The sequence below is a fragment of the Acinonyx jubatus genome, chromosome C2 (assembly GCF_027475565.1).
Source record: "Acinonyx jubatus isolate Ajub_Pintada_27869175 chromosome C2, VMU_Ajub_asm_v1.0, whole genome shotgun sequence".
NCBI classification, from domain to species: Eukaryota; Metazoa; Chordata; class Mammalia; order Carnivora; family Felidae; genus Acinonyx; species Acinonyx jubatus.
The window spans coordinates 71,562,261-71,587,322 of record NC_069384.1 but is presented as its reverse complement, the minus strand read 5'-3'; the positions used below and the strand labels follow the sequence as shown (position 1 = coordinate 71,587,322).

The following is a 25,062-nucleotide window of genomic DNA, read 5'->3' as shown; positions in this document are numbered from 1 at the left end:
TCCATTTACATCTTTGTAAAATGAATTGAATCAATCCAGATAAAGTAATTGAGTGTAAAGAAAAATTCCGTTTAAATTATGTCACTAAAGTTCTTACTTTTTAAATTTTTCCAGAAAATGTCTGGCATATAATAGTTACTCAGTGAATGGTAGTTGAATTAATGACTTTAAAGGCAATTTTAAGGCAGGTTATTACAGTTCTCTTGTAGAGGTCAATAGCATAGATATAAAAAAATGATATAGATTCAGTTTTTAAGTCCTTTGACTGTTTTGTGAATTTCTAAGCCCCAACTGCCTGCCTGTCTGATGGGCTAATAAAATTACATTTCACACCTTGAATACAAGGAGGAAAGCAGTCAGATAGCTTCTGAATGCTGGAAAAATGTTTTGTAGTCTATAAAGTGAGTGTTTTGTCTCCTAGAAGAGGAATATATTCTAGGTCACTATCTTTTATTATTTTCATTTAAACATCTAGAAAGTAGTCACCCATTTTAATTATAGTTACTAAAATTATTAGTAGTCGTATAATGATTTCTAAAGTAATTTCTGGAGAGGATTTTCTCAATTAAAGTTACATATTAATATTTTACTTATTTCTCAGTTATTTCTGAAAACTATACTTTATGACAAACTTTGTTATGTGTTTTTCTTTTATTTTGGTATTTTTCCTGATTTTTTGTCGTTGATGATTTTTAGCCAACAGAAGCTGTACCTCCCTCTTCTCCCACTGTCCCTGTGATCCCTGTCCTGCCAGTCCCTGCTGAGAATACTGTCATCCTACCCACCATACCACAGGTTTTTATTAGTTTCTTTTTTCTTTATAAAAATTTCATTTGCTTTTAATGTTTCATTTATATTCTTTTCAAATTGTTTTAACTGTTTCTTTGTTAGACTTAGTAATTCACTTTGGGGTTCAGTTGGTGTTTTTAGGGAATTAAATATTTGGGATTTAATATAAAATGGGTTCAATACTTGCCATATTTTTAGGTTAACTACGAAATAGGACACATTCTGAACTTCATAATATTAAACTCCCTTAGATTCGTTATCATGCCTTTTGTACTTGTAAATTGTTTAAACCGATTTTTATTTGCTTTAGGAATTTTAGTTTCTAAAGATAATAAAAGTCGTCATCCTCATATTATAGTGGATGTGTCATTTTATATAGCTTTTTTTTCCCGATATATATTTATCTTCTTTGGAAATATTTTTCTATCATTTGGTTAGGTAACATTCACATTTATTAGTTAAAAATAAGAACTCATATATGTAAAGTATGTGGGAACTCTTCTATCTTTGCAACTTTTCTGTAAATTTAAAATTATTCTAAAATAAAATTTTCTTTTTAAAAAGGTAACATATGACAGTCAAAAAATAAAATGAAATAATAGCCAAATGTCAGAGAATCTGAACTTTTTTAGCTTAGGAGCTTTAGTAGTTTTAAAACATTAACAACGTCATTCAAAGTCAAAATAATGATAGTATTATTCTGTTGTGAACAATCTCAATCTCATACAAAGTACAAATGCATCTTTAGCTATTTTTACTATTACTGATCTGTAGCATAAAATCGAGATAAAAATAGTATGTTTATTGTGTAAACACCGTTTTTTAGGATTTTGGAGGGGGAGAGTGCAGGTGGGGGAAGGGCAGAGAGAGGGGGACACAGGACCTGAAGCAGTCTGCGCTGACAGGCTGACAGCTGTGAGCCCAATTTGGGGCTCGAACTCAGGAACCACGAGATCATGACCTGAGCCGAAGTCAGACGGCTGAGGTTCCCCTATTGTGTAAACAGTTTTGAAGTAAATTCCCCGTTGGGAGTAAAAATGGGATCACAATTGTGATTACTTATCTCAGTGCCCTTCCCCTCCTAAAAAATGAAAATAAATAGGAACAAAATGGGATTCTAGGGGAAATTACAGATACTACACTAAGACTGTAGTCTTTGTATTATGTTTGTATTATGTTACTTCTTCTACATAATCTTTCACCCTTTATGAAAATCATTAAAAATTAAATCATTGTAAAGCCACCAAGAATTTAACAGATAAGTCCAAATGGATTTTTTCCTCTCTGTTGAAGAGAGGAATTGAATTTATAAGTAAAACACAATTCTAAGTAAGCAGCCTATGTGTTATTGTAATAGTGTAACATCTCTTCAAGCATCTAAGATTTAGTAGTATAATATATTTTTTTAAGTAGGGGATTTGAAAGTTTATTTTACTCCTGTCACTTCATCTTTTGATGTTGAGTTTCCTCGAATCCTTTGAAATTTTATAGTAGTTTTTGTTCTTACATTCCATGAGGAATTTGTCCTTTCCTGCTCAGAGACCTCTGATTTATTTACTCGAAGTCCCTGACAGCATCACACTACATTTGGAAATTGTGGAGATGTTGCATAGCCTTGTGGTTATAAAGGAGAGGTCTTACAGTCAGATTGATCTAGTTTAGAATTCCAGTCCTAACACTTTACCAGCTGTATAACTCTGAGCAGTTTGCTTAGCCACACCGTTTACTCATCTGTAACACTGAAGATGATTGTAATACTAACTTGAGATGTTTTATAGTGATTGGAAGAATAATAATGTATGTGCAGCTAGCACATGATCTTGGCTATTCATATTATTAGTGTTATTTCATATTTCTTTGAGACAGTAAACCAGGGAACAAGTTAGAAAAACAAATGAGGGTATGTGCACAAGAGAAAGGCTTATTTGTTCTCCTTAGCCTCATTTTAGGTTTTAAATACACTACGAAAGTGCATGTGGGGTAGATTAATAATTTATGTTGTATAATGTGAGAAGCCTATAGGGTGTGCCTCACTTTCCACAATCAGTAAGCCTTTTCCTGATTAATCAAGTATAACATGTACATTTTAAAATTAGTATAACTGGTTAAAATGTCCTCAAATAAATTTGAAAGCCTTACTTAATAGATAACCTAATTTTAACAGTTTTTAATGTTTATTTATTTTTGAGAGAGAAAGTGAGCAGAGGAGGGACAGAGAGAGGGGCCATCAGAGGATCCAAAGCAGGCTCTGTGCTAACAGCAGAGAGCTCAATGCAGAAGCTCAAATTCATAAACTCAAGAACCATGAGATCATGACCTGAGCTGAAGTCAGATGCTTATTAACTGGTTGACCCACCCAGGCACCCCCCTTATTTTACCATTTTAAATGGAAATAGTTTTTCTTCTAAAGATCTACTACTTTACATTTTAGATGCATCAGGATGTCATAGAAATAGAAGAAGACGCAAGATTTGGAGTCTAGTCCTACCTGTGCAATTCAAACAAGTTACTTAACCTCTACATTTTATACTCCCTTCATCTGTTAAAATGGGGAATAATGCCTCCCTGAGTAATTTAAAATGAGTTTGAGGAGGGGCGCCTGGGTGGCTCAGTTGGTTAATAAGCACCGGACTCTTGATTTCAGCTCAGGTCATCATCTCATGGTTCATGAGTTCAAGCCCTGCATTGGTCTTAAGGCTGACAGTGTGGAGCCTGCTTGGGATTCTCTTTCCCTCTCCCTCTCTCTCTACCCCTCCCCTGCTCACTTTCTCTGTCTCTCAAAAAAAAATTAAAAAAAAGTTTTTTTAATGAATTTGAGGATTAAGCAAATTAGATAGCTATATATAGATGTATATAGATAGCCTTATTACAGACTCTGTATCTATCTATCTGTCTATCTATCTATCTATCTATCGGTATCTCTATATCTATCTACTGATAGATAGATAGATAGATAGATAGATAGATAGATAGATATAGTCTAATTATTTGTAGAATTTTTATACTTTTCAGATTATTTTTATATTGATCACGTCATTTACATTTTATGAAAGCCCTCCACATAGTGGTATGGAGAAAGGCATAACGAATTGCTGCTGAAGATGCATGAAGAGCATGGACTTCATAGTGAGACTTGACTACCACTTCCTGGCGTCACCCCTTTCTGGCTGTGTGATAGTGGGGAAACTACTCAGTTTCTTGTACCTCCAGTACTCCACATAGATACTGACCTATTAAATGTCTTTTTCTACCCCAGAGGAAATACTCTGATTTAAAACCAGATGCTTTATGGGGCGCCTGGGTGGTTCAGTCGGTTAAGCTTCCAACTTCAGCTCAGGTCATGATCTCACGGTCCTTGAGTTCGAGCCCCGCGTCGGGCTCTGTGCTGACAGCTCAGAGCCTGGAGCCCGTTTCAGATTCTGTGTCTCCCTCTCTCTCTGCCCCTCCCCTGTTCATGCTTTGTCTCTCTATGTCTCAAAAATAAATAAACGTTAAAATAAATAAATAAATAAATAAATAAATAAATAAATAAATAAATAAATAAAATAAAACCAGATGCTTTAGACCTCTATTTCAACCTGTTGTGGGGATCTGTCATGTAACTAAGGTATAGTTGAAAATGCTTTATGGCTAATTTGTGTGTGTAAAATTTTTTGTACACACTCAAATATGTGTTTTGGAGGGATTGATGTTCATTCAATTTTTTTGTTTATTGTTCCAGTCCTGTAGCTACTAAGATAAATATAACATTGACCTTGTTCTCTAGGAGCCTACTGTCTGTGCAAGGGACAAGTTTACAACTCTAACATGACATGAGAGTAGTTACATTACAGATATATCCAGTGCAGACCATTTTTTATCACTTTTGGACCATACAGCTTTCACAAAACATTTGAGTATTGAGTCTTAGCTAATTTGATCTTTAGTATAATCTAAAGTATGACCTAATACATTTTCATTTTATTGGTAATCCTAAATAGGAAAGCATGCTTCAAGTTACCTTGATGAGCCTTTTAAACTACACACTAATAACTGACTGCAGTGCCCTTATTCTGCTTATATTTTGGGTTTTTTATTAAATTTGTTTTATATTATTTTCATATCACTTCAGACTTAAGAAAATTGCATTCATAGTGCAATGAGGGGCACCTAGGTGGCTCAGTTAGTTAAGTCAGTAAAGTTTGGCTGAGGTCATCATCTGTCTCATGGTTCGTGAGTTCATCCTCACGTTAGGCTCTGTGCTGACAGCTCAGAGCCTGGAGCCTGCTTCAGATTCTGTGTCTCCCTCTCTCTGCCCCACCCCTGCTCACACTCTGTTCCTCTCTGTCAGAAATAAACATTAAAAAACACTTTTTTTTCCAGGGCACCTGGTTGGCTCAGTCAGTTGAGCATCCGACTTTGGCTCAGGTCATGATCTTGCAGTTTGTGAGTTCAAGCCCTGTGTCGGGTTCTGTGCTGACAACTCAGAGCCTGGAGCCTGCTTCAAATTCTGTCTCCCTCTCTCTGCCCCTTCCCCGCTCATGCTCTGTCTCTGTCTCTCAAAAATGAATAAATGTTAAAAAAAATTTTTTTTAAATAGTGCAGTGAAATCCCACATACCTTTACCTAGCTCCCCTAATTCTTAATATTTTTACCTACCATATTTGCTTTATCATTTCTCTTCCTATATAATTAAAATATTTTTTATGAGTCATTTCAAAGGAAGTTTCTCTCATGCCCCCTTTACCTCTAAATACAAATATTTTATAACACTAAATATTTTTTCATAAGAACAAAAGTATTACCATAGTACAGTGAGCTATATTAGAAAATGAACATTAGCATAAAACTAGTATCAGATTAATCTGTAGACCTTAATTATATTTTGCCAGTTGCCCCAATAATATTCTTTATAGGAGAAACAAAAATAGATCCTTTGGCCAGTCTAAGATTACACATTGCCTTCATGACACTGTAGTCTCCTTTAACCTGGAGTAGCCCCCACTGTATGTCTTCCATGAATGTGGCATTTTAGAAGAAAACTAGCTAGTTATTTTGTAGAATATATTTCAATTTGTGTTTGATACATTTTCACAATTAGTTTGAGGTCATATATTTTTCCAAATTTTTAGTTGTGGTAAGATACACATAATGTAAAAATTTACCATCTTAAAACCATTTTTAAGTTTATATATCATTGGTAGTAAGTACATTCATTTTTGTGCAACCATCACTGTCATTCATCTACAGAACTCTTTTCATCTTTCCCTTGTGAAAAACCCACTGCAGACATTGTACTCAGTGGTGAAAGACTGAAAGTATTTCCTCTAAGAATATGTAGAAAATAAAAAGCACTGTGACAATAATATTTGCTTTTATAATTGCCCTTATAGTTATCTTTACTGAGATCTTTATTGCTTCAAACACCTTGAGTTACACTCTGGTGTCCTATCATTTCCACCTGCAAGACTCTCATTAGCATTTGTTTTTGGTTTTCTATTTTTTTCAGGACAGCTCTACTGGTAATGATCTCCTTCAGCTTTTGTTTATCTGGGAATATTTTAATTCCTCCCTCACATTTGAAAGACAGTTTTACCAGAGATAGGGTTCTTGGTTGACAAGGGGTTTCTTGTAGTACTTTAAATATATATATCAGCCCACTGCCTTCTCACCTCGAGTTTCTGATGAGAAATTTGTTGATAATCTTATTGAAGATCCCTTGTATGTAATAAGTCACTTTTTTCTTGCTGCTCTCAAAATTCTTTTTGTCTTTCAACAATTTTTTTTTTAAGTTTATTTTGAGAGAGACAGAGATGGCACAAGTTGGGGGAAGGGCAGAGAGAGAGGAAGAGAGAGAATCCCAAGCAGGTTCTACCATGCCAGCACAGAGCCCAATGCAGGGCTCGAATCCACAAAGCTGAGAGATCATGAGCTGAAACCAAGAGTTGGGTGCTTAACCAAATGAACCACCCAGGCACCCCCGTCTTTCAACAATTTGATTATAATATGTCTCGATGTGAATCATCCTACCATGAGTTTGTGGAGCTTCTTGGATGTTTGTACTCATGTGGTGATGGTGTTGTTTTTATCATATTTGCGAATGTTTTGGCCATTATTTCTTCAGATATTTTTCTGTTCATTGATCTCTCCTCTTCTGAGACAGACGTCCATGAGGTGTGTGTTGGTCCTCTTCATGGTGGCCCTAGGTCCCTTAGAATCTGGTCATTTTTCTTTAGTTTTTTTTTTTTTCTGTTCTCAGACTTAATTTCCACTGTCCTATCTTCAGGTTTGTTAATTCTTCTGCCTGCTCGCATCTGCCTTTGAATTACTCTATTGAATTTTTCATTTCTATTATTGAACTTTTCAACTCCAGAATTTCCTTTTAACTTTTTTATTTTTTATAGATTTTTCCATTTTACCTATTATAAATTTCCCCATATTTCATTTTGTCTACTTTCCCTTTTAGTTCCTTAAACATATTTAATATGGTTGTTTCAAAGTCTTTGTCTAGTAGGTCTGCCACCAGGTTTTTTTAAAGGCAGTTTATCTTTTCTTTCTTTCATTCTTTCTTTTTCTCCTTTGAATGGGCCACTCTTTACTGTTTCTTGGCATGCCTTTGGTTTCTTTGCTGAAAACTGGACATTTGACTCCTATGATGCTTTAACTCTGGAAATCAGGTTCTCCTGTTTCCTAAGGTTTGCTGTTTTTTGTTTTTATTTTTGTTATTGTTGTTATTGTTTTAATTGTAGGCTAGCTCTGTGCCAAGAAATCAGTATGCAGTACAAACTTAAGGTCTTCCTTAGGTCTTTTCTTTGCCTAAACCTTCCCTGGACAGGTACAGTGGCTTTCTAATTTCCCTTATATATGTGACTACTTTTGAATATCCTAGGTGTCTGTGTCTGACTCTCAAAAGGAGAAAAATAGAAAAATAAAATGGTGGGAGGAGATGTTTGCCCTTTAAATCCTCTGGATGTCACTTGAACCAGAGGGGGAGGGGCTTGTATCAATGGGAAGACAACAATAATGGCCATGCTTCTTTGTCTGCACCTCTGTGATCAGAAGCAGCAGTTAGCAATCAGAGCACAGATCCCCTATATTTGGAGAGTAGGTTTTTTTGTCCCTCCTAGTTTGTGCAAGTTTTGTGCCAGCAACTCCAAGAACACTTGCACAGCTAACTTACAGGGCAGAGGGGTGGGAGTTGGACAGCTGCTACTGTGCTAAGAGCTGAGATGATTGAATTAACCACAATTTACCATCCAGTACTTCCCCTGAAGTTGCAAGCCTCCTATAGCCTATTCTGGGATTCAGTAGAATTTCAAAATAGATATATCAGATAGACTCTGCCAGTGCAGTTGTTGTCTAGGTGACAAATTTGTGTTGCTTCCTATTTTGCCATCTTCTCAGAATCCATCCTATTTATTTTTACATTCACTCTAACTTAAATTGATCACCTAAGTGATAGCATTTAACTTTTTTAATGCAGTGTCTCAAATTAGAATCCAAGATGTGTTCTGGGATTTGTGAGTTCTTCATATGAAAAAACACTTTTTTAATAATTTAGTAGGAGAGAAGGAGACTGTCATTAAGCAAATAACATAATGAAACTTTGATAAATAGTAAGAAGGAGAAATACAATGCACAGCATAAACACATTTTCTAAACTCCTAATTTTGGCCTGTTTTAAATAACGGGATTTTAGAATTATTTTAACAGTTTGTTTTTTTTAATGTAATACTGCTTTCTGAAGTTGTGTAAGAATGCTGCATTGTGTTACAGCAGCAATCCCTATGAGGCCCGTTATTAATGAGATGGAATAGTAAAAATTTGGATGAGCAAAATTATGTTTGAATCTTGTTATTGGTACTTGGGTCAAATTCTCAGGGGTTTGTTAGTTCCTCTTTTTGGAATATCCCTTCCCCCTTTAGTAAATCTCTGAGTGAATTGTAGGACTTCATTATTGTCCTAGTTGAAACATACACAATGGTATATGTTGTTATATATACTATATACAACGGTATATGTTGGTTTCTATTGTTGACAACAAATTTTCCTTTACTATTTGCTGAATCCTCACACAGTCCTCTTGGGTAAAGGCATCTGTTGCTGTCCCTTTATAGATGGAGAAAATGAGTTTCAAGAACACTTATGACTTACCTATACAGTCAGAGTTACTGAATAGTAGAGTGAGATAGAAACATCATTAGAACCAAGTCTTTTGATGTCATTTGAAGTGAGGTGCAGGGAAGAGTTTTTCTTCATTTGAAATAATTTTCAAATAGATTAAGTTTTTTTGTTTGACTCCTAAGCAGAGCTGATAATTTCATGTCACCTGTTCTGCTACCCACTATCCCGTTTACAGATCCCAAGGTCTTAAGCTAACCAGATTTGCTACCGTTTCTGATTTTAGTGTTCTTTCTACCTCAGCTGTTTGAAAGTATGTACTTTCTGTGGCCAAGTTTTTCTGCATCTCTCCCTTCAGAAGTAGCCTGTTCTTTAGCTTTTTGTTGCTAGGGTATTGTGCCTTTCTGCATTGTTTATCATACCCTTCAAACACATTAAAATTGTGCTACCCGTTTAATTTTCATTCCTACCTCCTTGAGAGCTTTGGAGGATTACTTTGTCAGATACTATTTCTGTATTTTGTGATACAAGAATTTAGAAAATCTCAAGTGATTAAGTAAGAGTATAGTGTATTCCAAATTAAATGTTTTAATTCTCTACCTTCTAACACAGTCTTAAATATTTTTTCTTTATTTTAGGCAGTTAAACTTGAGGCAGTCAGATCATGCCTCTTGTGCTTCATTTAGTATAGACTCTATTTGAGACCATCTTTTATGATCTTTTTAAATGGCTAGGTTTTCTTATCCTGATAGTACTTTTGGTTGAAATTCTTGCCTAATCCTCAATGTGAACATTCCTGGTTTTTGTCCAGTTTCATGTTATTAGCATCATTTCCCTTCAAATATGATCATTCCCACGTTAATTATAAGATACGTATAAAAATAACTTTATTATATATTACTATGTTCCTTAAGTCAAAATTACAGATTATTCCACTCATCTATATTTTTTATTTTGAACTGAACTTTAAAGTTGAAATCAGCTTTATGATGTGAATGCTAATATCTTAATAGCAACTCTAACCTATAGTATTTCACAACTGTCTTAGTTATTCACATCCCACAAACTGAATAGTTGTCTCAATATAATTTTTTTGCTTTACTTTTTATTATGAAAAATTTCAACATGTAGAAAATGTAAATGAAATGTAAAGAAATGTAATGAAATGTAAAGAAATTTCAAAAGTCCTTACATGTAGAGGCAGTAGTAATACGGTGAATTCCCATGTATACTCATCACTAAACTCCAGCAATCATCAACTCATGTGCACTCATATGATCCATAATCCCTCTCATTCCTGACCTCTCATTGTCATTATTTTATTTGAAGTATATTTAACGCATTGTATCATTCAATATCAGATAGACTTTTTATATGACTAGAATCAGAAGATAACTTCTATGCAATGATGATGATAACAGACTTTTTTCATTGTATGTTTGTTAATAAATGGGCAGAGGGAACCAAAAGGCTTTGTTGCCTTAATTTTTGAAGAATGTAACTTCTTTTGTGACTTTTTTTGTGTACCCTTTTCTTTCTTGCTATCCTCTGTAATTGCTTGAGCAAAATAAGGTAAAGTTGTGCCCTTAATTTTTTTAATGAAGTGAAATATTATGAATTTGAGGAATCTCAATGGGTCACTGGGAGATGAATAATTTCAGATACTCATAAAATCTCAAATGTCTGTAAGTTGACTAGTTTTACCTAATAATCTTATATAACTAGTATTTGTACTTCATAGATTTGGTTTTCACTAAGTCATCTGAAAATAGATTATTACATTCAAAGGTAGAACTGCATGTAAAGTATATTTAATTTTTATATATAGTATTTTTATAATATATAATTTTATATATAATAAAATATTCTCATTTTTAATCTGCTTCATGTAGCCCAGTTGCATATTATATGGTTGTTTAACCATGCAACTGTGTTGTCTTTAAGCATTTTATCGCATTATCATCCAGATGTAGTACTTTGCTGAAAATGGCCTAAAACATTTGAACTCTGAACACTTACCTCTTAGAAATGCCCATATACTTGGAAGAAGATGGTTATTTTGTGTATAATGTTTCTTTCATATAGGTTTTATGTATAATTCTTTAGTTAATTGGGATAGCAGAACTATTAATGTTTATAAACATATCCTAAAATTTGCTTAAAGGATAGTTGTCTTTTTGAATGTATGTAAATGTCATTTGATATGGTACATTTATACTCATATAGAAGAAAGATAATTTTGAGGGGGGATCACATACATTTCTGGTATGAATGTCTGGATATGTTTTTCATTTGGTGTTTATTGCATTTTATTCTTTAAATTTTATTTCATCTACATAATAATTACTTTCCAGCTTACCCAGAAAACCATGCCTTTTTCAATCCATACATAATTAGAGATATGTTATTCTACTTGTTTTTTTGTTTGTTTTGCTCTTGCATTTTTGACCATTGTTATTCGGTGAGTTGTCTAGAATAACGGGTGGAAAGCGATAATTACAACTGAAAATAGAGATTTTTTTTTTCTGGGTGATAAAAGATTGGAATCTTCGTGGTATCCTTGGGAATAGAAAAACTAATGATTTCTGAAAACTCAGGAAGAGTTCTTTTTTTTTCTCTTTCTATGGCAATAAATAACTTCATTAAAATAATTTTATTAGAAAGTTTAAATAGGAAGGGACAAACTGGCAGCATTTTTGAGAAATAAAGAGAGGGTGTACACTTTTCAAATGACAGAGAAGATTATTTCAAATAGCAAAGTTTTAGGCCTAAGAAATTATTAACTTCATTAAAGCAGCAATGTTATATGTCATATTTTCTGGGAACTGTGATATGATAGTAGAACCCTTAAATTTAAGTGTAAAGAACAAGTAAAATGTAACTAAACGCTTATTATATTTTTTAAATATTTTTTTAATTTAAAACATTTTTAATTTATATCCAAGTTAGCATATGGTGGATATTTTATTTTTAAATTTTATTTCTTTAATTTATTTATTTATTTATTTATTTATTTATTTTTAGATTTACATCCAAATTAGCATATAGTGTAACAATGATTTCAGGAGTAGATTCCTTAGTGCCCCTTACCCATTTAGCCCATCCCCCCCTCCCACATCTCCTCCTGTATCCCTCTGTTTGTTCTCCGTGTTTATGAGTCTCTTCTGTTTTATCCCCCTTCCTGTTTTTATATTATTTTTGTTTCCCTTCTCTTATGTTCATCTGTTTTGTCTCTTAAGGTCCTCATATGAGTGAAGTCATAAGATTTTTGTCTTTCTCTGACTAATTTCACTTAGCATAATACCCTCCAGTTCCATCCACGTAGTTGCAAATGGCAAGATTTCATTCTTTTTGATTGCCAAGTAATACTCCAGTGTGTGTGTGTGTGTGTGTGTGTGTGTGTGTGTGTGTGTGTGTGTGTATTAGGTATAAGATTATATATATATATATATATATATATATATATATATATATATATATACGCACACACACACCACATCTTCTTTATCCATTCATCCATCGATGGACATTTGGGCTCTTTCCATACTTTAACTATTGTTGATAGTGCTGCTATAAACATGGGGGTGCATGTGTCCCTTCGAAACAGCACACCTGTATCCCATGGATAAATGCCTAGTAGTGCAATTGCTGGGTCATAGGGTAGTTCTATTTTTAGTTTTTTGAGGAACCTCCATACTGTTTTCCAGAGTGGCTACACCAGCTTGCATTACCAAGGAAGAGTTCTTATACAAAGAATATTTGTGGGTTTTTTTTAGAAGGCTGGTTAACTTTCTCACAGATCTTAAGAAAATTATGTCTGTTTTAGCAGAAATAATTTATTTCTCAAAAGCAAATCAAATTTAACTGTTTATACTTAATTCTTTTCATCTTCTGGTGCTGGAAACTGGCTCATTGATTAACATATGAAAAGCTCATATAAAATTAAAATTTAAGAAATAGCAAATCTTTCATATGCTTCTAACATTTATGGACATTAGTAATTAATGTGTCAATTTTCCTGTTAAGCTAACACATTTACAATTCTTTCTTTAAGGCAAACCCTCCGCCAGTACTGGTCAACACAGATAGCTTGGAAACATCGAGTTATGTAAGTTCAATTTCCTCCACACATTTAAATAATTCTGCTTTACCTGTTCAGTTTTTGATACATATACAAAGGTAACATCTTCATTTTCTTTAATACATTGGACTTGTGATGTTCTGTCACTAAGCTGTAGTTGTTAAAGTCAATGAAGCAATACTGTCCTTCTTTGGTTTTTTTCCCCATACTTATGCAAAGCAGAAATGTTGAAATAGAAATTTAGGGTTTATTTTTTTTAATGACTAATTTTCACTAGAGGCTCTCTCTGACTAGTAGTCACTTAAACAGTGCCATATATTCAGAGTCATTTTAGAAATCTATTTGAGTGACTAGATTTTTAGTACCCAGGCATATATGTATATGTTCACATGTTAAAATAGTTATAACTTTGTATTAAATTGATTAGTGCTTCTCTGTAAACTTACTTTGTTAAAAAGCCCTTAAAGATAAATAACCAGAACAGCAGAATCTAATCTAACATTTTTTTACTCCAAAGGAAAATGTCTTCAGAGATGTTTAAGTAGAAGTGGTTCCTGTGCTTTTTTTTTTTAATCAAATGGTACATAATTTTATAGACTGTAAGTCCTTTTTTCCCTGTTTTTGGACTATAGTTGATTGCAGTCTGTATTTTAAAACACTGCCTAATCCAAAATCATGAGGACACTTAGGTTTTGTTTTCCTCTAAGAGTTTCATAGTTTTAGCTCTTACATCTAGATCTTTGATCCATTTTGAATTACTTTTATATATTGTGGAGGTAAGAGTACAGCCTCATTCTTTTACATGTGGGTGTCCAATTGTACCATCACCATTTGTTGAAAAGCCTATTCTTTCTACATTGAATGGTCTTGGCACCCTTGTAGGAAATCAGTTATTAATATATGGGTTTATTCTGGATTCTTAATTCTCTACTATTGATCTTTATGTGTATCCTTATGCCAATACCACATAGTCCTGATTACTGTAGCTTTGTAATAAGATTGGAAATCAGAAGGTATAAGTCCTTCAACTTTTTAAGCTTGTTTTGGCTACTCTGGGTTCTTTCCATTTCTGTATAAATTTTAGGATCAGCTTGTCAATTTCTGCACGCAACAAAAGGGCAACTAGGATTTTGGTAGGGATTGGTTTGACTGTAGGTAAATGGGGGCAGTATTGCCATCTTATCAATATTATATCTTCTAATCTGTGAACACAGAATGGCTTTCCATTTGTTTACAACTTTAATTGTTCTCGAAATGTTTTAATTTTCACTGTACGAATCCTACACTTCTTTTGTTTAATATTTATTCCTGAGTATTTTTCTCTTTTAATGCTATTATAAATGGAATTGTTTTTCTTAATTTCATTTATGGATTTTTCATTGCTAGTGTATTAGAGTATAATGGAATTTTAGGAATTCATTTAGAAACATAATAGATTTTGATCTTATATCCTGCAACCTTACTGAACTCATTCATTAGTTTTTTAGTGTGTAGATTCCTTTGGATTTTTTATATAAGATCATGTCATCTGCAAATTGAGATAGTTTTACTTCATCCTTTACAATCAGAATGTATGTATGTATGTATTTATTTATTTATTTAGCCTAATTGCCCTGGCTAGAACCTCCATTATTTCAGTGTTTAATAGAAGTGGCAAGAGCAAATATCTTGTCTTATTCCTGATCCTTGGGAGAAAGCTTTCAGTCTTTTACCATTAAGTATGCTGTATTATACTCGATTTTCAGTATTAATTGATATAATTTTATTGGCATTGGGGTTGATTCTGTCTCTGTGCATTCCTATTCTTTTTTAAATAGTAAAAAAATGTTAGGGGAAGGCAAAGTTAAGGGCAAAAATTCTCAGTTCTTACTGATTTCAGTAATAAGATGGAAATGAAGTAATTTGTTGAAATAATTTCCGTCTGTTTGTCTTTTTTTTCCTTAAGACATACCACAAATAGTGAAGGTTACAAAAATTCATTTGATTGGACTTTGGTAGTTTTCTTATATACTAAAAGCTTCATTTTTTCGATATATATTGTGTAATTGGTAACTGTAATATTTTTAAATCAGCCTAAATGCTGCTCTTCATTATTTAGTAAAATCTTAATGTAAATTCTTTTGGGGTTAATACTTTGTATTTAGTTATGTTAATTCTTCATTAGGAAGAACATTTTCTTCTTCCCAATACATTCTTATTTTTAGATTCTTACCTTGTAATAGTTTAGACTTTGAAGTTTTTAATTGAAATTACATATTAATAGGAACTATGAGTCACATGAATACTGATAGATAAAATCTTGACTTTCAGTATCTTATAGTTAGAAAGGAATTACTGAGTTGAACCTACACAACAAGGAATTAGTAAATTAAGCCTCCTTTTAAATCTCCTTTGGAGAACTCTTATACTGACTATGTAACAGGATTTGTCTGTCCTGTTCGGATATATCGGTGTAGGCTGATGAGAAAATTAAAATCTTTGGGTCTGTAAGGGACTGAGGATATCTGTGTTACAATTTTTCCTCTGCCTCTTTATGGCATATATGTACCCATAATTAAAGCAAATTATATTAAAAAGAAAAAAATTATACAACTTAATAATTAATAAGTGCTATTCCAATATACTAGCAGTAACTAGTTGGAAATGAGTCCATTAACTCTGTCAATAAAATATGAAATACCTAACAATCAGCTTAACAGGAAATTATAGAGCTTGTAGTAAGAAAACTATAAAACTTTGCTGATGGCATAAAAGAATACCTAGGTAAACAGAGAATAGCTCTTATTGCTGAGCAGGAAGATAACACAGAGATCATCATTTTCCCCAGATGAATCTGTAAATTTGATACAGTACCAGTAATAGTTCCCAAAATGAGAGTGTGTTCGGGTGCGGGGAAGGAGGTGGGAAAGGAAGGGAGAAGGGGTGAGAGAAAAAGAAAGGAAGAACTTTAAAATTTAGTTTCTCTGTTGCACTAACCACATTTTAAGTTCTTAGTAACTATATGTGGGTAGTAACTACTGTATTGGACAAGGCAGATTATAAAATATTTTATCACAGAAACTGGACAGTGCTGATGTATAGAAAAGTAAAAACTCAAAAATAGCCAAGTAAAATTTAAAAGTAACTGTGAGAGATTTCCCTACCAAATAATAAAACATTATAAAACACCATTAATTAAAGCAGCATTGTTCTGGTCCAAAACCAGATAGATCAATGGAATACAATTTGCCTTTGATATATGTTGTATAATCTTATTTTTCTTTTGTGGCCAGGTTTTTTTTAGATTAGTTGCTCTTGATTACAGCTCTGTAGGGTTTTTTTTTTTCCCATATATGTTAGAATTTTTTTTTTTAATATTTAGGAATTTACCAGCTGTTCTTAAATGTCTTTGCTATTTGTACCTTCCAACCAGACTGCTGCCATAATTTGTTCACCAGTTTACTTTTCTCCATTTGCTCTCCATTTTTATTTTATACTACCATATTTCCTTTTCTGGAAAATCTGTTAAACCTACTTGATGCTCAGAAACTTGAAAGAATATTTCTCATTGCTTAGTACAGCACTCAAGACCTTTCACAGTCAGACCCCGGTCGACTTCTAGTTTCTGCTCCAGCTTTGACCACCTACAGAAGCCCATTTTGTTGATAAGAATAAATTCAAAACCTAGAAAATATTAGCAATGACAGTTCTCAGGAACTATTCTAAGTCTACTCTTATATTTTTAAAGAAGAAAAAAAACTATTTTGTTAATAATATATTTACTTTGCCTGAAGATTGATCTCTCTCATTTTGTTCCCATGTTACCTCTCACCCTATCCTGTTAATTGAGAGTAATAGACCTTATATAATAATATAAATATTAGGCAAGCATTTCTTTCCTATTGGAAAAGAGGAAATTTTACCTTTTGTAAAATTACAAAAAAGAAGGCTAAGCAAACCAACCATTTTGTAGTTTTGCTGGAAAACATATTGCTGTTGAAAATATTAGACCACCATTGCTTTTTTTACTTTTATTGCCAATGAGGTGGTACTTACAAAGTAATTTTTGGCTTTGGTAATGTACTCGGCATTTTGAAGCCCAGTTTGAATATGTGTAATGTTGTATCAAATTGTCTCTATATATGAAATAGCAGTTTTAAGTTATTGAGGCTTTAGAAATAAAGTCATTTGGGGTCCATATTGTCTAGTCACTTTTCACCTTTTTATGATCACTCTTATCTAGCTAGAATCCTCACTAGATATCAATGACTTAGCATTAAATTAAGCACGAAGTACATTTACCATATGTTTACCTTTTGAGAAGGCTTAATGGTAAAAATACCAAATTTCTTAAAGCAGAAATCATAAGGTCACAATATAGGAATTTTACTTACTGACATCAAAAGGGCCATATAAGCACACTTATGTTGAAATGTTTTCCAGAATAAAATTTCAGAGTATTTAGAAATAAATGAACAAAAATAGAGCTCAGTGTAGCATTGCTGGGATTTGGCCAAAGCCATATGCTGAGGAAAATGTATTACCTTTAATGGATGAGTTGGGGCACCTGGATGGCTCAGTCAGTTGAGCAGCTGACTTCAGCTCAGGTCATGATCTCATGGTTGGTGGTTTTGAGCCCCGTGTCAGGCTCTGTGCTGACAGCTCAGAGCCTGGTGCCTGCTTTGGATTCTGTGTCTCCCTCTCTCTGTTCCTCCCCTGCTTGCACTCTCTCTCTCTCTAAAATAAATATTAAAAATAGAAGAGTAATCAGCATAAATGAAATAGTATTCAGCTCAAGAAGCTTTAAAGAAAGAATAAAGAATTGATAAAAAAAAAAGTAATAGCATAGAATGTGATAGATTAATCAGTAATATTAAAGCCTCTTTGATAAAGACTGAGACTTTTAGCAAGAAAATAAAGACTATACAGATAACCTCTAGAGTAAGAAAAATGGTGTAGCTGCAAATACGAGGTTTTTTTGTTTGCTTGTTTTTTACTCATAAAATGGACTTCCGGAGCACCTGGGTGGCTCTGTTGGTTGAGCGTCAGGCTGCACACCGAGCATGGTGCCTGCTTAAGATTTTCTGTCTCCCTCTCTCTCTGCCCCCTCCCTCATGCTTTCTCTCTCTCTAAGATAGATAGATAGAATGAACTTCTAGTCAAGTTGGTAGGATATGTATATGTATATGTATATGTATATGTATATGTATATGTATATGTATAAACCTCCTGCATTCTAGATGCCTAGAAATCTGTTAGGAGGCGGGGGTGGGAGGCCAGTAAACTATCCCCTAAACTGAGAAGGCACTTTGAGACCAAAAAATGAAGGAGACCACTCCTTAGACTTTACACAGTTTTTTATTTGCATGGCTGTCGGGTGGTCAACAGTCTATGGCAGCTGCAGGGCTATTCTCTGCAACGTCTGGACCTTAGTTCACAGATTTTATAGAGCAATGGGACTTGCAGAAGGGCATTGTAGTGGGACACCTGGCTGCCTCAGTTGGAAGAGGATACAACTCTTGATCTCGAGGTTGTGAGTTCAAGCCTCACATTGGGTGTAGAGATTATTTAAATCAATAAACTTTTAAAAAAATGGCTTAAAGAAAGAAGGGCATTGCATGAGATCAGAGGAGGGTTCACATGCACCTAATTGACTACAAACTTTAATTAGATTTTGTGGTGCCACCTGTGCATCAGGGAGGGGAAAGACTGTATTATCTCAATAGATTCGTGGGAGGCCAAAGCAAGCCTCATCCTGGCCTTGGCAGGCATTCCTAAGGTATGTATCTTAATTTCCAAAGGGTCCAGAACTCATGACACTGAGAGGTCCTCAAGTGAACATGAACAAGATGGTGGGCCAAAGGTGGAGGCAGTATTGTCAGCACTCCGACAAAATCTGAGATTAAAAAAAAAATTATATGTGTAACATATAACATAATCTCATAAACATAATCTCAAAAACAAGAAGAAAAACTCTTTAGGTGAGAAAAAGAGGAAACAGTAGCAATTGGGCTTGAATCCATTATAGCCATGAGAACCCAAAAAGGTAGAAGAGATGAGTTTCAAAAGCACTCAAGAAAAAAACTCCTAGGACCTAAACTGGACCTGAATTAAGTGTTACTTTCTTACAGTATGGTGAAGAAAACAAAGTAGTTTACAAAAGACTTCATTATTCTGTTGTTTCATTATTCTATTGCTGTTTAACAAACCACCCTGAAACTTAGTGGCTAAAAAATAATTCATTATTTGTTATGAATTTCTGGGTTAACTGGAAGGTTCTTCCACTTTATATTGGTTGGGGTACTGGAAAAGGCTGGAAGATCCAAAATAGTCTCATTCACATGACTGGCAGTCGATGCTTGTTACTAGTTAGGAGTGCAGCTGGGGCTTTTGGCCAAGGGCCTCAATTCTCCTTCATTTGAATCTTTTCATATGCTATTTGAGCTTCCTCACATAATAGCTCCTGAGTTCTAAGCAGGTGCATTCTAAGACAATGGTAAATATTACACAGCATCATTTGTGCCATATTCTTTATAACAAAGCTCATCTAGGAACTGCCTAGGTTGAATGGAAGGAGAACTAGATGACACCTCTTGATGGTAGGATGGTTTAGTCATGTTGCAAAAGAGCATGGAGGATGGAGGATGGGAGGCATCTAGAGAAATGCAGTTTATCACAATCCCTATTTGACTTGCTCGGGTATTTTGCGCAGCCTCATCCCATCAGAAATGTTAGAGCAAGGCTTGAACCAAAATTAATCTGATTACAAGGACCATTCACCCTTCACCAGTGACCCTCTCTCTGTGGAAATTCTTCCTGGAGGGAGTAGGGAATAAATTGGAAGGAATAAGATAAAGTGCTTGGTCTATAAGATGTAAGCAAGAACGCTTGGGTGGCTCAGTCAGTTGAGCATCCAACATCAGCTCAGGTCATGATCTCACATTTCATGGGTTCGAGCCCTGTGTCAGGCTCTGTGCTGACGGCTCAGAGCCTGGAGCCTGCTTCAGATTCTGTGTCTACCTCTGTCTCTCTCTGTCCCTCCCCTGCTTGTTTGTTCTTTCTCCTCCTTCTCCTTCTCCTTCTCCTTCTCCTTCTCCTTCTCCTTCTCCTTCTCCTTCTCCTTCTCCTTCTCCTTCTCCTTCTCCTTCTCCTTCTCCTTCTCCTTCTCCTCTCTCCCTCTCTCTCTCTCTCAAAAATAATAATAATAATATTTAAAAAAGATATAAACAAGGACTTGAATGGGACATCAAATTTAGACATGAAATACATAAGTGAAATTTGTGACAACACTAAAGTAACAGATGCAGAGGTGGGAACTTGCAAGATATATAAAGGAAAGAGTAATAAGTTTTTCAAATTTGATGGTATGTAATGCTCATGAAGAGGTGAGTTATGTATATTAGGAATGAAGCTAAATGTTAGATTGGGGTCACTTCATACAGAGCCTTGTATTTGAGTTTCTGAAAGTTTTAGAGGGAGTATGTTACTAGACATGGGCTCCGAAAAGATCCATCTGTGTAAAACACATTAGAATGATTTGGGGAGTGGAGAATACTAATCCAAGAGATTGGGTAGATTACACTGGCAGTAATCCAGAAGAAATTAACAAAGGCTTGTACCAAGGTAGTAGAGATGACAATGAAGAGGTGATTGTTTTTAGAAAAATTGAAGTGAATGAGTAAGAATTAGTAGCTGATTAGATGTGTGGATCAAGGCAGTGAAAAGAGTTGGAGTTCCATAATACTAAAAGCTGTACATACCCTTTCAGTATTTGAAGTTATAATATCATAAATGTCAACTCATTAATCACATTTGTACTCTTCCAGTCTTTGAAATTTTTACCTAAAATCATTACAGTAAAGCCAAATTATTTGATTACTATCATATTTAACAGGTTTGCATTAATAAATCATGCAAAAATTATGTCTTGACATTTCCAATTTTATACTCTAAATTTCTGTGCTACTTCTTTTTCCTCATTAGGTTAATGGCACTGATGCAGATTATGAATATGAAGAAATCACACTTGAAAGGGTAAAAACTTAATTATCTTAAGTTTCTTATGCATAAATCTGTTGCTTTAAGGAATTCTTTAAATATACTGCTCTTTCATATAGAATTAAAAGGAAAAGATCTTTTAAAAACAGAACTGTGTAATATTAGTTTCTTTTATAAATTCACGTATTATTAAATTAGCCATGGTGTTTTTAGAACATGTTGCCTTTTTTTAATAACGTTTTTTTAAAAAAATAAGCTTTTTATTTAAAATAGTTTTAGATTTACAGAAAAGTTATACCAAGAGTTTCCATTTATCCAGGCCTCAGTTTTGCCTATTGTTAATGTCTTACATTACTAAAATACATTTGCTTCAAGTAATGAGTCATATTGATACATTATTATTAACTAAAGTCTATATTTGGATTTCCTTAGTTTTTATGTTTTTCTCATTCAGAATCCCTTCCAGAATACCACATTACATTTAGTTATCATGTCTCCTTTAGGCTCCTCTAGTCTAACAGTTTCTCAGATGTTTCTGTTTCTAAATTTTACATTTATTTATTTTTCATATAAAACATTGTTGATTTTAAGTATTTAGCATCCTAGTAATGTGGTTATTGTTATCAGTTTTCTTTTTTAGCAAAAAGAAAAAATAGCCATAGTTCTAATGGACAAGATCCTATCGAAAGTTTATGAACTCTCCCAGTCAGAAAATAACTTAAGGTTATGAGTTAGATGTGTAAATTTTCTTGAAACATTTACTCCTTAGCAGTATCTGCAGTCAAGGGGTGCCTGGGTGGCTCAATCGGTTAAGCGTCCAACTTAGTGGATGCGAGGTGATCTTGCAGTTTGTAAGTTTGAGCCTTGCATCGGGTTCTGTGCTGACAGCTCAGATCCTGGAACCTGCTTCGGATTCTGTGTCTCCCTCTCTCTCTGCCCCTTCCCTGTTTTGCGTTGTCTCTCTCACGCGCACACTTCCTCTCTTCTCTCTCTCTCACACACACAAAGATAAACATTAAGAAAAAGAAGATCTTCAGTTAATTGATGGCTATATTTTAGTAATACCACCTTGTCTGACCAGCATTTTGGGGAAATAAAGTGTTTTACAAAAGTAAATTTCCTAAGTAGCTTAGTGTCTGTATATTTCAAACTAAAATCCTAGATAATTAGATTTGCTTATTTCAAGCCAGAGTGAAAGCACTCTGAGTGCAAATAGACCTAAAAGGGTCTTTTTACATGTGTACTAGATTACAGGTACCACTACCTGAATTTGGATTACCTGTTCAAGTAAGATGGATGAGTAACTCTCCAGTAAGCGTAGTATTAATGTATTATACATATTTTAATATGGTATTTATTTGGTGTTTTTCCACCTTACTTGAGATATAATCGACATATAATTCTAACTTTTTTATCTTACTCATTTTCCATCCTTTCCCGTGTCTTTTAAATTTAGTTAGGACTGTACTTTGTTTTTTCACTCACTAAAACACTTGAGTACCAGGAATTGGAGAGGTGTTATTAAAAGATACAAACTTGCAACTAGAAGATGAATTAAGTTCTGGAGATCTCATGCACAGCATAGTGATTATAGTAAATAAGACTGTATTGTGTACTTAAAAATTGCTAAGAGACTAAACCGTAAATGTTCTTATTACAGAAAGAAATGACCGTTAAGTGGCATGACAGAGATGTTAGTTAAAGCAATGGTTATAATCATATTGCGGTATATAAATAAGTCAGATCAACACATTTTACACCTTAAATTTACACAATGTTATGTGTAAATTATAACTGTTTTTGAAAAAGCAAATTAAAAAAAAGAACTTGATTACCTGGGTGACTTGGTAACCTCATACAACCTATTGATACTATTATTGATATTCTAGCAACTCTTTTTTTTTTTTAATTTTTTTCAACGTTTATTTATTTTTGGGACAGGGAGAGACAGAGCATGAACGGGGGAGGGGCAGAGAGAGAGGGAGACACAGAATCCGAAACAGGCTCCAGGCTCTGAGCCATCAGCGCAGAGCCTGACGCGGGGCTCGAACTCACGGACCGCGAGATCGTGACCTGGCTGAAGTCGGACGCTTAACCGACTGCGCCACCCAGGCGCCCCGATATTCTAGCAACTCTTAAAGAGTTTACACTGAAAAAAATATTAAAACAGAATTGTAGGACACATAATAGAAGGTATGTTTAAGCTCTTCAATATTAACGGTTAAGTAATCAGTTCAGATATATCTGCGTGTTTGAGTTGCCTGAAAGCCAGAGTTAGAACATTAAAAAGCAAAAACAAAAAAACATTTTTTAAATACCACTGCTTAGAACAATTGTCCTTTAAGACTTTTTGGTAGCAGTAGAAACTTTTCTTCAAAGAAATTATTCAGAAATATAGTATGTAAAACAAGTAAAAAACCCTGCTTTGGCAAAATTGACTTTGTTGTCAGGAAAGCTCACCCATTTGATTTCTCATGTTGGGCTTTCAGTATTAAAAAATATCTTTTGCTGTTTGTGTGTCTTGGCTAAACATGTCAGGGATGGGGGAGTGGGACATGTCAAGGATGATGACTTAGCAGATACAGTTTGGTCATTTTAAAGTAAGCTGATGGCAAGGTTAGCAGAAGAAAAACACCATTCCCTGCCCCATTTTTTTAAAGCTGAAATAATGTTAGTTTTACCTATCCAGAAATAATTGCAGCAGCAAGATCACATCAGTTTTTTACTCTTAGAGAAATTTGCCTTACCAAGCATGAGTGGATACATTCTAAAAGAAAGAGACCTAATAGCAATACCTCTGCAGAAGGGTGACTTATCCTAGTACAAATTGCCCGCACTTTTAAAGAAAGAACCATAGACTAGACTCCAAAAGTACTCAGTACCTACTTAGAAGTAATACCTTTGAATTCTTTTTTTTTTTTTTTTAATGTTTATATTTTGAGAGACAGAAACAGAGCATGAGCAGGTGAGGGGCAGAGAGAGGGAGACACAGAATCCGAAGCAGGCTCCAGGCTCTGAGCTGTCAGCACAGAGCCCGACACGGGGCTCAAACCCACAAACCGTGAGATCATGACCTGAGCTGAAGTTGGATGTTTAACCGACTGAGCCACGTAGGTGCCCCTACCTTTGAATTCTTCGTAGAGACAAAGGAGTTTTACTTATATTTCTTAATTTAGAATCTTCATATTCTCTGCCTATATACTTTTATGTGTGTTCCTTGTGTCGGTACAGTTTCTAGGTCCTATAATGACAGGAACCTACCAATAAAGGTAATTCTTATTCAGGCTCAATTTTTTTTTTCCTTTATCCCCAGGGAAATTCAGGGCTTGGTTTCAGCATTGCAGGAGGTACGGACAACCCACACATTGGAGATGACTCAAGTATTTTCATTACCAAAATTATTGCAGGGGGAGCAGCTGCCCAAGATGGAAGATTACGGTATGTTTTGCATTTTATGTTGTGATGCTGAACATACTTTGTATATTTTTCTTAAAGCAAATTGAACAAGGCATGAATACAAATAAATACTATCATAATAACCAATATAAGGTAGATGCTCAAATAACAAATGAATGAGATGATTGTGCTCTAACCATTGTTTCCCTCTTCATTCAGGAATTTAGTTTCTCTGATATTATAACACTTTGAATAATAAATTTGATGGTTTTAAATGTGAACAAATTCATAGAAATTGTAGAATTCCTTTTGTATTTTTATTTTTTATTACTTTTTTAATGTTTGTTTATTTTTGAGAGGGAGGGAGACAGAGTGTAAGTGGGGGAGGGGCAGAGAAAGAGGGAGACAGAGTCTGAAGCAGGCTCCAGCCTCCGAGCCGTCAGCACAGAGCCCAACGCAGGGCTCGAACCCACACACCGTGAGATCATGACCTCAGCTGAAGTTAGACACTTAACCAGCTGAGCCATCGAGGCACCCCATTCCCTTCGTATTTTTAAATACATTCACAAACTGTTTTCCATTATTTTCTGGTGGGAAATATGTATATAAACTTAGTTAGGATACAAGAGATGATATATACCTGAGTTTGTATCCCATACCACAAAAAGTAAAGATTATGCAAGTTTTAAGTATCTTAATATGTTTTCTTAATTGAATGA

General features: G+C 34.4%; 1 protein-coding gene across 25 annotated transcripts in view; it reads left to right on the top strand.

The window, feature by feature from the left end:
* The window catches only part of DLG1 (discs large MAGUK scaffold protein 1), a 271,862-nt gene that overhangs the window by 147,753 nt on the left and 99,047 nt on the right, over positions 1 to 25,062 (top strand). For 15 of the 25 annotated variants that reach the window (XM_027061130.2, XM_027061129.2, XM_015073778.3 and 12 more), the window contains 4 exons: positions 697 to 795; positions 12,944 to 12,997; positions 20,933 to 20,983; positions 24,261 to 24,385. In XM_027061130.2, the coding sequence (XP_026916931.1) occupies positions 697 to 795; positions 12,944 to 12,997; positions 20,933 to 20,983; positions 24,261 to 24,385 (329 nt within the window). The remainder of the gene's footprint in view (positions 1 to 696; positions 796 to 12,943; positions 12,998 to 20,932; positions 20,984 to 24,260; positions 24,386 to 25,062) is intronic. The other 10 variants (XM_027061142.2, XM_027061139.2, XM_015073783.3 and 7 more) reach the window with 2 other exon arrangements.